This window comes from Galleria mellonella, unplaced genomic scaffold (genome assembly GCF_026898425.1).
Source record: "Galleria mellonella isolate WM207_F2 unplaced genomic scaffold, CSIRO_AGI_GalMel_v1 utg33, whole genome shotgun sequence".
Classification (NCBI taxonomy): Eukaryota; Metazoa; Arthropoda; class Insecta; order Lepidoptera; family Pyralidae; genus Galleria; species Galleria mellonella.
Window position 1 is genome coordinate 7,924,849 of NW_026442079.1, and position 19,054 is coordinate 7,943,902.

General features: G+C 28.6%; 1 protein-coding gene across 4 annotated transcripts in view; it reads left to right on the forward strand.

Annotated features, from left to right (window-relative positions):
• The window catches only part of LOC113520702 (uncharacterized), a 131,327-nt gene that overhangs the window by 38,910 nt on the left and 73,363 nt on the right, over nt 1-19,054 (forward strand). For all 4 annotated transcript variants that reach the window (XM_052896755.1, XM_026906112.3, XM_026906120.3 and 1 more), the window contains exon 5: nt 13,097-13,253. In XM_052896755.1, the coding sequence (XP_052752715.1) occupies nt 13,097-13,253 (157 nt within the window). The remainder of the gene's footprint in view (nt 1-13,096; nt 13,254-19,054) is intronic.

A 19,054-nucleotide genomic window follows, 5' to 3' on the forward strand; every position in this document is an offset into this window, starting at 1 on the left:
CCGAAAATCATTATAGGTACCACAATATTATAGATAGATATTTACTCATTACTAGTTGAATTGCGCTGATAAAATATGCTTATAATATATATATATATATATATATATATATATATATATATATATATATATATATTATAAGCATATTTTATAAGCAGTCCGTTAAAATATATTTTTATTTATATGGTTGTTCTGGTCTAGCGCTTTAAGGACTGATATTTAACACCCGTGAATGACGAACTCCAAGCACGTTTGAATTAAATAGATTATGCTAACGATTTTTAGAAAGCCTGGAGAGTTCATTCGAAATTTAAATTGCTGCTAAAGTTTTATTGTCGGCTAAAATACTAACTAACAACCCAAGATTGCGTCAGGATATTCTAGAAAGTAACTATTTACGTGAAATAATTAGATATGTATAATTATATTAATATTACTCGTGTTTAAATTAACATAACAGTGAATATTGCTATTAAACTGCAGGTTGGAGTGGTGTGAACAGACTAGTCGAGAGTGGGGTGGGTGGTCTGTGGCCGTTTGCCAAGGCTCATACATGTTCGTACAGTCGGCATTGTTAAATTTTAAATCGATATCTACCCGTATTGGGAAAATATTGGGAAAATTAAATGTTATTCGCATAAACTGCTAAATAATATGAGCTCTTGATATTGTATTAACTTATTATATACATAGATACATATATCTACTTATCAAACTAATAAGATATGGTAAAGACATTGAATTAATAAATTATTCTTATTTATCATTAATTTAGATTTAACATGGATTTAGAATAATAGAAATTTAGTAACATTTTATTTTGAATGGTATTGTTTTTATTTTTTTGTTTGTTTTGTTCTTGTTTTGTATGCTACTGAGCGAGTCGCATGATTCTTTGAATAAATTATTTCTTTCTTCCTTCTAATTATGTAACTGATATCACGTTTTTGTCCTTTATAACTTACAAAAAAATATCTACTTTTATAATGATTTAAAAATATAAAATTAATTAATTACGCATACCTACTTATAGTAGTAGCAGTTAGGCAGTTTACAAGTTACGGAAGGAAAGCTATGCAACATGCTCAAATGACCACTTTGAACTGAATATTATGGAAACGGAACCCACTTATATAAACTATAACTAAAACATGATTTCGTTGCTTATTCAACAAGTAAAAAAATATTTTCACGTGCCCTATCGAATGGATACCCCATTAGAGAGGATTTTTGCATCCGTTCTTTTCAGGTAGGAAGGGAACGCACTCCGAAAACATTACAAATATATATATATATATATATATATATATATAATTTTATCACGTCAAACAATAGTCTATTATTGTACCATAGGAGAGCTCGGATCTCACTCTATAAGAAAAAGATATTCGACAACTATCACTACATTGGCCGACCATCGACCGTAGTGTAAAACTTAATTTCGAGTTTTCTTTTTATACACTGATATATTACACATTATTTACATACTTAACTGGACGAATTGGGCTAAACAGTAACCCTATATTCCGAATAGCGGTTGAATAAATTGACTATGGCATACGAACTGACGACCATGAAGAAACTATAAAGATCCCTCATTAGGTTACGGAATCCCAAAAAGATATTGATATTCTTAACATATTTATTTGAGATTTCAATGATTGCCTTTTATTATTACTAAATCACCAACGTCTATCGTGTATCCTTAAATTTATCAAACAAATTATTAAATAAAAAACTTTCTAAATTTCCTATTAATTACTAATAACAAGAAAAGGAATAAAATGTTTTGTATTTTATTTTTATTACCGCTCTATTTAAATATTTGTCAATTAGGAGATATAGAACAAAAATAGTAGGTACACTCATTTACCACTATTATACTATATTTTATAATGTTCCTAAGATTACCCACCACTACTTTTACAACCTAAATATTTTATATTATTACTATATCTCTTATTGTCTACTACGTACCTACCCTATTTGTAATTAATTTTCCTCTTCAGAATATTAAATACCAGAATTGAACAAACATCATTACTTGTAATAAAACTGCTTGCCATTTTTTACGAGGGGAAGTTATAAAAGATTGCTGAGTTTTGTTTAAATGGTAATTGGTCTTTGCAGAAATTCGAAGGAATAGATGTGATCGATTGTAACAAATATAATCATCACCTAATTAATTAGTAATGAAAGTAGTTATAATATTTGAATTGAACTCATTCTTAAACTTTGACAATTCTTACCTTCAAATCTTGTTTGACTTACCTTAAAATAGTATAGATCTTCGATCCCCGATCTTGTATATTTAATATAGTATAATTTTATCAGTAGGTAAAAGTAGTAAGTACATGGGTGATAACATTACTTTTACAGTCTCGAAAGAAATCATCGCACTGTACTTGTTCTTGCAACATTGTACACTAACCAATTCAAGGAAATTTCTCCTCTATCAATCATTGTGATAAATATAACAAATTTAGATACACTAGCTATGACTACTACTTAAAAATAGACTACGCGATTTATATTTTTTTTAGTTTGTAATCACTACTAAAAGGCAACTACAAAAATATATTTTTTTTTTAAATTACCGATTTTGATAAAATTTCTATGGGACCCATCTATAAGTATATACTTTAATATAAAAAAAGGTATTATTCAAATCTATTTAGAACTAACGACTAAAAAATATGAGGTAACAAACATAAAAAATATAACCGAATTCAGAACCCCTTCATTTTCGATGTCGGTTGAAAATAGCACCACGACATCTAGTTAGCTAACTAGCAAATGCAATATTTATTTAGCTGTTCGAAAAATTTTATGTAATATAGCAAATAAATTTTATACGTACATATATTTAAACATTTATAAACATTTTTAAAATGCCAACTTTTTTATGATTTTATCTCTGAGTATTCTAAACTCTTTATTGTTGTTATCTGCAAAGAAGAATCTGCAAAAAACTCGGCATTTACTCCTTTCAAATTACTTTTCAAAGTCATTTTAAAATTTGTTTGATAACAATAAATATATTTAATAAACATTTGACGAACTGCATGGGACGGCGGTAGGCGCTTTGCTGTGCATAAAAAAGCCCAAGTCCCATACTCAGTCAGGCCTATTTAAAAAGCGAGGGGTAGTGCACCCAGATATTCGTTGTCTAGTTCTTCAGAACACAGGGTATCCTATGTTATGCAATGTATGTATGCTAATTTATATATAATATTTAAACTAAAATTTTGTAATCATTCATAAGCAGTAGATTAGAGCAAACTAGTCCCTACAATCAGACCCTATTCATGAATACAACAGACGAGCAACCACCATTGTTTTTAATCTGGAAAAAAGGAATCGAGAGCGTAAAATAAAAATAAATGCTAAGTGAGTTTTGTTAATCAAATTTTAGAATGGGTTGGAACCGGTGTTCATACAATGTATTTAATTCAAATATTATAACTACTTGCAGTATTAAGGCCAAAGCGAATAGAGTTTAACTAAATTTATAAAGCATAATTGAACAAGTTTGCAAGTAAAGGTTTATCAAGAACGATCCGAGAGGGTACTACGTCAGTCCGCGTCAAATGTCAAAGAAAGGCCACTTAACAATAAGGTCAACAACGACCCTGTACAAGCCAAAGAAGTACTGTTTATCGCTCAGTTAAAAACTCCTCGTATACATATAGTTGAAGGCATTGATCCCGTATAATAAGGATCATTATAATTCGATACAACCATAAAAGCCGTGTGTTGTAAAATGTACTTGAAATCCTTTTGAAATAATTCTATATGGTATTTATTATACCTACATCTCATTCTTCTTGTGGCAATCGACTGAATTTCACAAAGATTTGACGCTCCGTTTTTATATTCTAACTTTTATTTTTAGTATAGTTTAATCATAATGTATGTATTATACGTATATAGTCAAGTTCATGGTAAGAACCAAATAAATAGAACGTATCTATAACTTCTTTTTATCATATTTCATTACTATATTGTTGTTGTAGCATTAAAAAATATTCAAATACTACATTCAATTAAATAATTTATATTATAGAAAAAAAATATGGCATGTAATATGGCAACACAATTATTAAATAAAATAGTAATACATCTGAAGTGTATTTAGAACTTTTTTTTATTAACCTATTTTATAATTTATTTTATTTATTTTTTTGTTATTAACCATGTTTTGTAATTATTTAAAACGGACTTAATGCTAATACCATACTCTGCCAAATATCATTTAAGAAAATGAAAATGAATGCGAATCAAAATTTAAAATTATATATAATTACAAAAATTTGTAGCATTGAAAAAATATATAAAGTTATACATACATATTATATGAAAATAATTTGTGCTTTTATAATAGTTTACCGCATATTTCAGCACACTTAGCGTAAGTTTGCTAAAAAAATCTACATGGTGAAAATTCTCAATGGGGATATATTCTAAACTCTTAAAAAATGAGAACGCATAAATTAATTCTACTACGGGGGTCACAATGTATTCTGTCTGTGGTTTATGTCTATAGTCGACCGTTATTACTTTTCATCAGATGGGCAGTTAACTTCTTGGATATTCCATATCGTAAAATCTTATCATGAAATACATTATCTAGAATCTTATTTATAGATATCGTTGATAATCAATTCACTGACTTAGCTAATGTATTAGTTTATACTTCACAATTCAGTAAAGGTAGATTCTACATACATACACTGTTAGCATTGGTTATACCGAAAGCATTGTAGAAATCCTAAAACGAACATTGAAATAATTGGTCAAGTGCTTTTCAAAAGAGAATTACTTTGAACTAAAAAATAAAATTCCATTTAAAATGCACTTAGTTTCTGTTTCAACAAGGTTCAGCTCTACAGAGTTATAGAAGTCAACAAGATATTGTTGACTTTTAAATCTGAACCTTGATATCTACGCCATTAAGTATTATTTTATTTTATCGTGGATATAATACAGAATTCACTCGTTGAAGACGATCTATGAGCTACTACCAGCTACTAACTACTGACCAGTAAATTGGATGATATGCCTGGGTTTCAAATGTCGTTCCGAAGTTTGCTAGCTGGCATTACTATCGAATTAATCTAATTGCAATGTGTGTGACCGCTTATTATTGTCATGTTACTAATAAAAGGAAAAAACAGCTGACTAATCTTTTTATTTATCTACATAAATAGTAAATTTCGCTATCATACTAAAAACATATAGATATTAGAATATTCAAAAGAGTAAAGTTAATAGTGGAAAAATGACGAATGTACGAATTTTCGTTATATAATTTTTGAAAAGGTTTTACCTATTCATTATTTTAAATTCATATAAAGAATATAAAATCCACTGATATAAAATAATAGCCGTGTAGCCCTGACATAGAATCGGCTACCTATTTCTTTCACGTAGGTGTCGTAAGAGGCGACTAAGAGAATAAAACGATTAAGGGATGAGCACCAGCGTCCCTCTTAAAACATTACCAAAGATCAACTGCCGTTGCCAATCCTTCTGCCAAGCATGACAATTACTGGCAAAATCTCCTAAAAAAAAGACCTATGTTCAGCAGTAGACAGTTAACGGCTGATATGACGATGATATAAAAATCTTACTTTTTTCTGTATATTCCTTTATTCTGAACTGATTTTGTCAATTCCTTTTTTGAAAAGTTTACTCCGGTAATAATCTTACTATAAGATTAATTTAATGAGATTCATTTAACTTCGACGTTTTGATTGAAACAAAGTCTTAAAATATAAAATATCTATTTGTTTTGTAATGGTTTCTAGAATTATATTAAATTAAATACAAAGTGTACTACAAATAAGAAATAATTATATTTACAATAATTATACGAAGTCATTTAAAACACACCTTTGAAGTAAAATTGTCGTCGTTAGACTACACTGTATACTTTATGTTTAATATTACTCACAGCCGTATTCAGATTATAATGAGCATACAATTTTAATGTTTCTAAAGTCCTATGCTGACGAGGGATAGTCCTTGTGTTTTACATTTTTACTTAGAGTAATTCCACAGATAATTCGGTGGTTACCGCTACTTATATATATGAAACATCTTTCCAATCCAACCCTTTTGAAAATGCCATTGTAAATTCTTTAAACTTTTTCTGACACAAATTTCTTGTAGAAACACCGAATCGAAATTTAACTGCAGACCAAGACAGAACATTATACCTTCAGATCTTGTGTGTGTGAAATTAAATTTCATATTTTTGAACGAAAAATGAACAAAAAACGATGTAAATATGTCAGTCTATTTATGAATATATGAGACAAGACTCGCATATGTTTTTTTTATTAAAAGTATGTAAATAAAATAACTACAATATTACAAAAGCTATTTACTTACTGCGAACTTCCGTATCAAACTATCCAAGGTATCATATGTAATTTTTGTCAATCCTCTAAACTTTTAAATATAAACATCGAATGCAAACGTAACCTAAGTCTAAACTAGTTCTTTTGTATTTACTTAGAATAAAAAATATATACAATTACAAGTAGTTACGACACAATATCTACATTTATATTTCAATGCATTTTTGTGATCTCTCGTCTACATCGCCCTGGGTAGATATATCTAATGGTGTAGTCTTAGATTTACTAAATCTAAATATATGGAAGAAAGCACAATATAAGGTTAAATTCAAAACTAAAAACTACACAAAATTCTTATTAGTAATGATATTTATCTTCAATAAAGACTTAATTTTTTAATTCTCAGCGGTTGAAAATATTAATAACAAAATATTTACCAGTCGTTCATTTTGTTGTTTATTTTAACACATCTTGAACTTGTAAAGCAGTTGTGTTTGCATTGCTGTGTTTCAGTTTGAAGGGTGGGATATCGTGTGAATTTACAGGGTACAGATGAATAACATCTGAGTCCTCATGAATGGCAACGCAAGGGGAATATCATAGGCGTAACAGTATACTCTGTTATGTCCATGGTACTGCTCATGTCTATAGGCGATAGTTACCACTTTTCATCAAGTGGGCTTTCAGCTTGTTTGCCATTCTAAGTTTTATAAAAAATAAAAAAAACAAATTGATAGGTCAATGCAAAAAAAAATATTCACATAAAATTAATAATAATAGATAATCGATGTAATAATAGGCCCATCGTAACCTATTATTATAGATTTAATAAATCTTATGTATTAAGTAAATGTAAAGTAATATGATTAGTAAATATCACAGAAACTTTCCACCTCAGTTACTAAAAAAATTACGATTTCCTAAAAAACCTACATCATTGTCAACACAATATTGCTGTCATGTACTTTCTATATGATATAAGGCATTACTTTCCTTTTTGTAATTACAATTAAATGAACCCCTCCACTGTAATGGTTCATCAACAATAAATAATATAATAATAAGTACTAAGAGTCAATATTTCTTCCAGATACATAAACACATTATTAAGATATTTTTACCTCAAAGCAGCTTCTTTGTAGTTATAATCTTGTACCTATAAGCTCAAGTATTTTTCATTTAGGTACTACCTATTTGGAGCAGAGTCTGGATTACGAGGATAAAGTTCAGTCACTGAACTATCTAAAAACCTAATAATAGATAGCAAACGATAATACCAGGCTTACACGTATCAGAAGAGATGAAATGAGAAAAACATATACTAGTTGGAAACGAAACATCTATAATTTATCTTGGTGAATTATATATAAAAATCTTAGATTATATAGTTAGAGCATTGAGTGTAAATAATGGGTTAACTTTATGTTCGTTAAATTGACATTTGGCTAACTAAATATTGACACATATTTTTTTAAACAAAACAAAACGCGCTCTATTTGTTTGTGTTGCAAGTAATTGGATTAATATTTTTTCAGGTCAAGTCGTGGTTTTTAATTTGAATTGGGAAATATATTTTTTTATATAATATAAATATACATATTTACGTATTATTTATAAAATAATAAACATGTATGAAATAAAATCGCGGTCATTTTCACTGATTTAAATATAAGAACATATTGTAAATCTATACTTTGATATAAACCAAATCTGTCAGTAAAAATAAGCATCATTAGGAATTTTATTGCATCTTTTATTTTATTCTTTTAAATATAGTTGTAAAAATTTTGTCCTTTTTTTAAATTTAACATTACAATATAAATCTCACACATTGAATGAAATATATAAGTATTAAACGTACATTACGGTAACCCTTTTCACGCACACACGGATAAAAAAATGATCTGTTTTTGACGAAGCACTTGTGTGAGAACTCTCAATCTGTATAATCTAAAGTACAAATATATTAATTTGTTTTTATAATGTTTATTTATTTTCATTAAGTCGGTGTTGTATCGAAGTAAGAATATAATATGTCACTATTCATTTCCTAGATATCGTAGAAGTCGTAGCCGACAAAGGGAATTTAACGCAATAAACACGAAGAAAAGAAGAACTAGAAATATAATCTTAGACCAAGTCTATTTAATACCTGACAGTAAACTAATTATTATTGCTGGCTTAAGGGGCGAGGACGATAATGGGTTTTTATATATATTTATTTAATTATACATTTATTTTGATCATAATTAATTGCATGTATTGTCCACCATTGTTTATATAAAACACTTAATAATAATTTAATAAGTTGTTAAATTATACCTAGGTTAGAAACAAAATATTGAAAACAATATTAAATAAGCGAAACATTTGGTGTGTAAAAATGAAATTAAAAAAGAAAATACAATAAAAGAGTTTGAAACGTGAGCGCAGTGGAGAATCTACAAAGTTGAGCTAGCATAAAGCACTCATAATACAATAGTGCTAGAATTAGTTCCAAAGAAAATGTTTATGTGTGGTTAATATATTATATATAATTATGAATGCACGTAGTCTGGGATGAAAAGTTTAGTAAGCGTATACATAAAAACATACAGAATAAGTTGTAAATTGTATAACGAGTTAGATTCCAAAGATGCTATTTTTTAAACTAAATAATTTACTTGAATCAAAAACTACAATCTTCGTATTTTCCGTACTAAGTCGATCAGGTAATAATGATAAATAAACAAATAAATAAATTCACTGTCATATTTATAGTATTAATATTAAGTTTACCACGTAAGAAACATTATAGAGCTTTATAAATCTGTTTCGTACACTCATTACGACTAACACTATAGGTCATGTAGAAGTGGAAGGAAGGAAGAGTATTGGAAATGTATAGTAACCATCACATACATAATGTGTGATACGAGTTAACATACACCATTTTCTGATAATAAACTCTATATATCTATTGGAGAAATCAAATCGACAACTGTTGGACATGGCTAACACGAATTATGATAAAGATTAAAAAAGGTGCGTAATCTATTTCAATAGGACTTAATAAAAACGTAAACGAATTACTGATTAACTCTACTGACTAAACTGAACGAATTACTGATTAACTCTACTGATTATTGATGAATATTGATATCTAATAGTAATACAAGTTAAAAAACAATTAACTAATTAAATGTTTCTATTTGTTACTAATTTAATTAGAACAATGCTTGTGTGATAATTTCAACAAAACTTGGTTACCCTTCATTAAGTACTATTAAAACAACATAGTACGTATATGGCTTAAGGTCAAGGAAACTCGATCCTATTTGTTTATTCCGCGTTTAAGCAAACGTGACGATGATTACATAAAAAAAAAGAAAATATTTTATTAATAAAGTCCGTCCTTGGCAAAATCTTTGATTTATTAAATTCCGTTTAATGCGATGCAAATAGAACAACATATGGATATATCGTTTAAATTACGCATACCTTCATCTTTTACGTAGGCTAAACGCTTCCATTTGTTATGAGTTGGGAACACAGTTTCCGGTTCATTACCCGTTCAACTGTCGTTGAACAAAAATAGAAAGGGGAAGAAAGATGTACGTATATTAGCATCAAAATAATAATATTATAACAATAGTAAATGATTTTGTATTTTAACTTTTATTTCATAACATTACTAGATGGCTCTAAATAGGGTGGGGGGGGGGGGATTGGGCATAACAACAAGATTTATAACTCCTGACAATAAAATATTTACGTCATATGAAATTACGATGAGTGATAGTCGTAAAATACAATTTATTATCTCGTGCTGTTGTTAACTGTTGCGTGATGAGCATTAGGAAACCGCAATACACAGACTTCACAATTTATCGATACTTGTTATTAAGTTGTCTATAGATGTACTTCACATACATATTACATCTAATAACTATTAAATAATACCAACACACAAGCACACACACGCACGCATGCACGTACGCACGCACAAAACAAACACACACGCTCGCGTGCACACACACAAATAATCCGTACCGATCCATTTTGCCATTGTAATGTAATTGACTTAAAATATCTTATACGTATTCCTTATCAATATAGCAAACTGTCGTGAATTAATTGTGCTTTTCTCGCAAAAAGTTACCGAAGTCTCGAAAAAAATATAATAGGAATCACGATCATGTTAGAAGGGCAGAATTTCAGATAACAAGTTTCGCAAGTAACCGTACAATTGTAGTTTCAATTCGGAAAAGTTGACACCTGGGGAATTAAAACATTGTTTTTTTTTTTGAAATTTTAAAACCAATTACTTGTACAAATAATGAAAACATTTTAATAAAGACAAGTAAAACAAGTACAACAAACCGATATGTCTTATCGGCAGAAATCTAAAATAATGACAATTATATTTTAAACTACTACCGTTTTTGGAAGTATATAAAAAAATTTCAAAAACTAAAGTTATGTCAAGTTTTAAGCCACAGTTATAATTTAGTTATTTTTAATTAACAATAATAGTATTATTTAGGCATTTATTTCATATAAAAAGACAGTAAGGTAACTTTATTTCATATATTGTCTACGTATCCAAATAGCAATTTCGTATATACATAATAAAATAAAATTTTATCCAAAGTAAACAGAAAGCTATTTACAGATTTTTTATATGTACGTAACCCTCGATAAGTAACTTTAATTCGAACTTGACAGTGTTTTTTTTTGTGTCATTATTATCTTAGACATAACTGTCATAGAAATATTTTACTAAAATAATTTTATGATTTGGTCAATTTCGAGTTTAGCTTTTCATTGTTAAGACAAACAACGTGAATTTACGTACATGTGGCATGCCATAACTTTTATTATTCCAGCGATGCTGTGAAATAGTAAATAGAGAAAAAGCAAAGCAACTTAAAAAAAATCATAAAATATTATATATGGTATATAATCTAAATACGCTTTTTAATTTATAAGTACTTTAATCTGAATAAATTTCTCAAATCGATAACAGATCAATCAGAGTCAACCACAGATGTTATTCATAAAACATTTTAAAATTCAAATTTAAATTAAAATAATGTTAGATAATATATACATAAGATACCTGTAATAAAATAATCTTCTTTATTTAATAAACTATAACGAGCTTTACCTCTACTGTTACATATTTCTTCAAAGCAATTGCAAAGAAACCGTATCTAAAACAATTACAGTATCTTACAACTCGGTGTTTGTTTCATAATAGCCGTGTTAATTTTTGATTGTAGAGACGGCCAATTAAGAATGTAAGTCTAAATTACACTGCTGATGTTTAGTTTAAAAACTTTGTCTGCTGTGATAAAATGCATGAGATGTGCTTATAGGTATTAAAGTAGCGTAGTGCTTTAACACGGACTTTTTACCAAACATACGTAGTGTATTATGTACGTAGAGCATTTACATCAAGTTTATGCATTGTGATACATGTATAAAACATTGTTTTGTTTGTGTAGATGTCACGAAAACCATTTACATGAAAATACATGTCACAAAACGTGTTTTGAGGGAACGTGGGTAATGTTGCAGCTCTGTAATATTCACTTTAGCTTCAGCTTGTTACAATGTTGTAAGCACTGAACTAACAGCATTTTTTCTCCACCTTATTGACTTTATCGCTAGTTTTTTATTTTGTGATACTGATGATCTAATGATATCGTAAAATATTTTACTAGGTACTAAAGCGTATATCCATCACTAGCATTATAAATTTATTTAGATATTGTCTTAACGGATAGTAAAGCAACCTCTATTGATGTTACTTTACTATCTATATATTAATGTCTTAATTACTTTACTATCTATATACTAATGTATGTAAAAATTCTCGTTTGAAACAAATTAAAACTCGCCGTTTCGCCATTACGGATGTTCAATTTCATTGTTTTAATTTCAATCAGTATAACTCTGCTTGTAACTGAAGTTACATAAACATAATTTCTGTAGCAATTGTATGGTGACGCTTATAATTTTCTGCAATGATATCTGGCACGTGCACGGAAATTCAAACCATTTTCATACAATTGCGTACATTTTGTTTTCTCATTTTATACAATAAAATAGTGTCATACTGTGTAGCGCTACGATAAGGGAATAGACTGACTGAAATACTCAAATACTAGGTTCGCATTAATGAATACTCTATTTTAGAATTTACATTACATTGCACTAAAATCAAATGTATGAGACATTCTATGTGTATTTCGGTATTTAAATCAACATGTTACTAATACATTATTATCTTATACATTATCCTATTGGATGTAATTGAAACCAATAATATCCATTAACCATGTGATTATTTCAAAGCCTTTGTGATTCATTATGAGTATTTCAAACTACGTACGATTCGGAACTCAATATAAATAGCTCATCATTAATCAAAAGTACGGAATATCTGATCGCTCTTTTTCGATTGAATCTTATTAAATATATTTTAAAACATACAATTCCGAGACATATAATAATCCTTGAACAATTTTAAGACTCGCTCATTTTTGAGCGATTTACACCTGGTCGAAACTGTACGTGGTGTGGAAATTATCCAATCTTACATAGTCTAGTATTACTGTTTTAAAATTGTTTTAATGTAGTGTATCAAGTTGCAGTAGTAGTTTTATGTGTACCTATATTTAATAATTGAAATTAAACTGTAAATCTAAAGAATAAATCTAAATAACTTTTATTACTTATTCTAGGCTGACTATGAGCTATCCAACCTGCTGGCAGAATTCACGAAGAACGGAGTTCCACCGCTGAAGGGTTTCTGCGTCGCCAATGTACACGACGAGGCATTGAGATACGTCTTTTGGGCCGAGAACCCACAGAACTTAGAAGAGCTTTACGACATAAAGAGTGAGTATCCACTTGACATAAAAATCCCATTAGATAATCGTTAACCCTCCGTATGCGCGCCGGACGTGCCCCTTACGTGTTAACGTTGTGCTGCCTCAAACAATATTGGGATTAGCTTCTTGTATGCATACAACTATTCTTTTAAATTTTATAGGTTTATTTACCTGTCAATTAATAATCTAATAAAAATATAAGTACAATTTTAAATTATATTCTAATATAGATTTCTATTTAAATTTACTAAACAAAATATTGAAATAAATGTCTTCAATATGCCAATGTAAATAAGCGATCCGTTTTTATAATTTAGTCACGTCTATGTTTATCGCTTGCTTGTACATTAACTTTCATTTCGGTTCTTAAAGATTTTACTGCAGATAATATTATATAAATAGACAATTGAGTAATAAAAAGATTCAGAGATTCGTAAAATAGGATTTACAAAATAGATGATAAAATAAGAAATGCTATGTGTGAATCTAGGATGTAAGTTTTTCTGTGTTGTACACATACACAATTACATTCAAATACATTTTGCTATTGAAATATGGTTTAGTAACAAACATCCAAGTTTCCAATTTATTTTCATAATATTAAAAATATCAATTATTACAATATGTTAAAAACTTCTATGTAATTTTTTAATAGGAATTTTCAGCGATAATTATATTTTATGTTTTTTTTTTAAATATAGGTTCACAATTCTCTGTCTCCTAAATCTAGTATAAATAAGTACTAATCAACTTCATCATGGACAAAATAATATTATTCTTTGTTTTATGCCCAGTAAACAAAGAAACGTATAGATATATGTATTGTTCGGAATCCAATCCATACACAGCATAAGGTGAAGCATAGCTACGCCACTACCATTTATTAGGGAATTCATTTCTAATAGTAATCAATAGTAATTAAGCTCTCAAGAAGCAATTTCTTATATGTAACATTCGAAGAATTCAGCACCTGTTCGCTAGCAATAATTAAACGGGTCTTAATTTACGCATTCATTAATATATTGGTATCATAAAACTTTCATATTAACGGCCAGGCGTTTCCCACGAGGAGGAAGGAGCGATCGCTAAGATCGCTTGGGGGTCCCAAATAAAGGGCTGATTACATATAATAGCAAACACGGTACGATTCCTTCGTAAACAATTGGTTAATATAAAAGATAATGCAATACGAAATACATTGAATGTAACTCATTTAACAATTAGGAAATACGCTAAATTAAATACACTCTGACATACAACGCCATTAACGATCTAGTAACAATAGATAAAACTTCAAAATACCAACGTTTGCTCGTGAATCGCTTTTTTAGTTAATATATATATATTGTTTTTTGTTTTTGTTTAGAATTCAGATTTAAAAGTAAATAATTATGACATAATATTAATTGAATCGTATACAGTACAGTACTGTATTTTGTTTACGCATTGTTGTGCGTCTAGATATAAATATATTTATTTTATAATGATTCGTTTTTGACACACGTTTTTTATCAAAATTGTTAGTCCTACTTATATAGTATTTTTTTTTAATGTAGAGTATTTGAAAATTCCTATGCAAATAGTTAACTTTAGGCCTCCCCTTCTTATTTCTCATGGAAAGAATTATAATTTAATGCAAACAAAAAAATTGAGTGCATTTTTATTAGAGGCGCTATAGGATATATGATAATTAAATATATATAATTGTTTACATCTATTGTTTTTATATTTTAATATATTACGAAAAATATATATAAATATAGTTTATATGGGCTTATTTTTATGTGTTCTTACTTACTTATTAATAATTGCTTATTTACAACCCTTCGTAAACATTACTTCAATTTATCACAACAATGAAGAACCTTAATCTGTTATATAATTAGTTATTATTTATATATTTATTAATTTAGTATATACTATGTATGGTTATTTATATATGTATTGTATATGATTTATGTGTGTATATTTTTTGTAAGTATATTATTTTATATTCGTATGTTTATTTATCATAAATTGTTATCTCTTAAAATATTTATTTAATTTGCTATTTTCTTAAATCTGTGCACCGCCATTTGCTCTCTCTGTTTGGCGTGGTGGTTGACTGGTAGAGAATGTCATCAGGCATTAAGTCCGCCCCGTAGACATTTTTGTGCAAAAGTATAAATAAATAAATAAAACATATTATCATTCTTTAAAAATTAATTTTGAGAGCAGTTTTCACCTATCTCATATTAATTGCGTGATACATAATTTGGTTGTAGGGCGAACTTGTTCCGGAGAGTTTCCATTCGTTTGCCATTTTCCTTCCAAATATTACCATTGCCACATAAAATACTTTCGTTAAGCCTTGGTACTCACACAACTCCAACTTCTAATCCATAACTGATATTAAGATATCGCCTCAACGAATGACACCCGTTGATATTAATCAATGAATTATGTTTTCATATGATGTCGTTTCTTATAATAAATACAGTAACATGCGACTAAAAAAGTACAATTCAAACAAATTATAATGAAATTATATATATATTTTAATAGATTTTATTACAATATTTATTTTATGTATTGTAGTTAAATAATATAAATAAATGTTTATTAAATTTTTGTTTAAATTATTTATTAATGCTAATACTTAACCTAATAACTATGTCATCAACATAATAAATGATTAATCATTAACAACGTTATAGTATATCGGTCGCCCCTATGGACTACATAAACCAATTACTAGGTATATATATTACTGAGCATTTTGGATATCAGTCATATACTTAGTTATTAGATTTTTAAGAAACGTTCCTACAAATCTTTAAAAGGCCTCTACGGAACGCATTTAAAATGTAACTAAACTGTCAGAAATGAATACGTTTAATACGTGAAAAACTAATAAATTAGATCTATTTCTAGAAAGTGGCCACTAACAATCCCACTCACGGTTTGGCCCATAAGTCTGGAAAAGTATCGATAGATCTCGAGTCGAAGTAGACAGATGCCAGGCCATCCAGAATTGATGACTCCTAGTCCGTAACATAAGAATACTGATAAGAGATCTATTACAACTAATAAATATTTACCACAGATATAACGAGGACAATTAAATAAATCTATTTCTAACCAATTTAAAAAATGTTAGCGATGGTAAAAACCGTTTTTTAAAAAATAAATTTACCCGAGTGAGTAATCCCCTTCAAATATGCTCGGTAAAATGTAGGAGTATTTAGTTGTCCATTAAATAATTTTATTAACTCTTTATCTTTGCCGAAGATACTATATGGCAAGGTAATATTTTCTAAATCTAGTAATACTATAAAATATTAATGGAAAAACTCCTCTTGATTATGGGCATCTAACTTTCCATTAGTTAATCAACCTTTAAGGAGATGAAGAGAGAAATTAAATCACTTATAAAGCCAAAACATCTACTTAGTTTCAATATAAAAATAAATGATATTTCTGTCAACACTTTCGGCTCTATGTAAAATTTCGTACATTTATCCGGCCCATAAGGTTTCCCACCTCTGTCTTTGAATATAAATATATACGAGAAGATAAAATTATTACTGTACGTAGTTTAGATGGTATATACTATAAAGACATTACACCTAAATCTGTCGCTTTAATTATTTAACCCAACAGCTATGGAAATCCTTTGAAGCTTTTCTTCATTGTGGTCCAGAATAAAATACATAAGGTTCTAAATATAAACTCAGCCGCGTTTTCTAAACATTTTGTTTGAAACAAAAATAGTCTACAACATATTTGAAATGAAATTACATTATAAAAAGTACGGTCGAGAGCCGACATTAACGAAATTTTATGTAAGAATTTATAAAATATCGTTACCGCTTATAATTAAGGTTGAAATTTCAATGCTAATATTCATATTCCACGAAATTACAATCATGTTCATAGCTACACCTGTATCATAGATTATAACTATAGTTAGTTAGAAACTCTATTATTAACATTTCAGTATTGATAGTTTTATTTTAAATTGTTGTCTTTTATTATTCTTCACGTGACATAGTAATTTAGAGTACACTATCAAATATATGGGAACAAGTCTACATCAATCCATATATTTATAAACCTAATGATAGCATGTAACAAGTAGATTCCAACTTGTACATACAAATCGTTTCACACAATTGTGTCATACAAACGTGAATCGTGGCAATTTAATAGTGACTAATGATTAATGATAGCATTAATTTTATTTTAAAACGAAACACACACTCCGACAAATGACGAGATGTTTTGTACATTGCATTAAAAATATTTAAAATTAGAACATCTGAAAAAAATTTTAGTGATTAGTAGTTTTTATAAGTGTTATATATACCTAAGAGGTGTAACTAATGTATACTACTATCCCGTCTGAAAAATACTGATATAAAATTTTTATGTGCATACTGAAAAAGCAAGGGGGAAACTTTTCCAATTTAAGATACTTTGGAGGCTTGTTTCTTGCGGAGGTGGCAACTAATCAAGAAACTCGTGGAACACTTTTGATGCATTCAAGAAGATCTATTTAATGACACCTCGTTTGTCATATTTGTTATCACCCGATGCAAGAAAAATATTCAAAGGTTTGATAAATGGCGAAGCGCGTCAAAAATTTTTTCTTCGTTATTTCTCCAAATTTTTAAGATTACTTTCCCCCATCTTTCAAAAAAATTTAATGAACATCGAAACATCTATATTTCGAATATTATTCGAATAAACAGACGGAAAGACATGACGAAATTATAAGATTCCTTTTCAATCAAATGTAACCAAAGGATTATTATAATCGTATTTTTATTTTTCCTTGTTCTATCTATTGCCCACAAACTTGTGTATGTAGTGTAAAAATAATATTAACTTAGTATTACACCGCAATGTAATAATATTATAACCTAATATATTCACTGACATTTATCACTTTATATTATTATGATAATTTTAAAAGTAATAAATTGCGCTAAGCTTCTTTTGAGAATGCGAATTAATCATTTAATAAAAAAAGAAGGACCTACGAAATACTTAGTTGACGTAAACGGTGTAACATTTTAATTAAATTTTGATACCTACGTAAATTAATATTGATGCGCTTGTTTTTTTTTTTTTTAATATCCGAAAATAACCTTACGAATATTATTCATTTCTGACTTTAGTCTGGCTTTTTGAGGGCTAGTCCGTCCAACGTCATATTAAGTTTCTAACTTCTGACGCTGAAACCGACATAAAGATAGATACCGCAGTCTTTCACATTTCCAAGAGTTTCTTTGAAAGTTTATTCAGTATTAGTACTAGTTCTCCCTTGAGGCTTTTTCTTCATTAATTCCCTGCGGTCACGAAATATGTACGAAAAAGATAAATCATTATTAAGTAGGCAAGTATATGTATGTACCTATATTGGTGTCATGAGCACATAAATCAGAAAATTGGGCCAAGCATTCTTAAGTAACGCCCGTCTCTAATTTACAAAATTGAACGCACTTTGACTATTGATTTGCTCTTTGTTTGCTTTTTAACGAATATTAAACTATAAGCAAATAAACAATTTCCTGTAAACGTCATATATACTTAAGATTAACATTTTTAAATAATATTAGATGTGTGAACGATCAAGCAAACTGTGATATAATAATTGGTAAGTTTTAGATTGTCTACGTAATGCGGCATGCCCTTCAAACTTTTTACTTCATTGTGTGCGACCATATAAAGACGTGGTATTATGTTTGTGTTTGTGCGGAAACATCTTCAGTAGCGGTCCAAGATAGTTAATCTTATAGCTTTCTTATCGCATAATGATTTGAT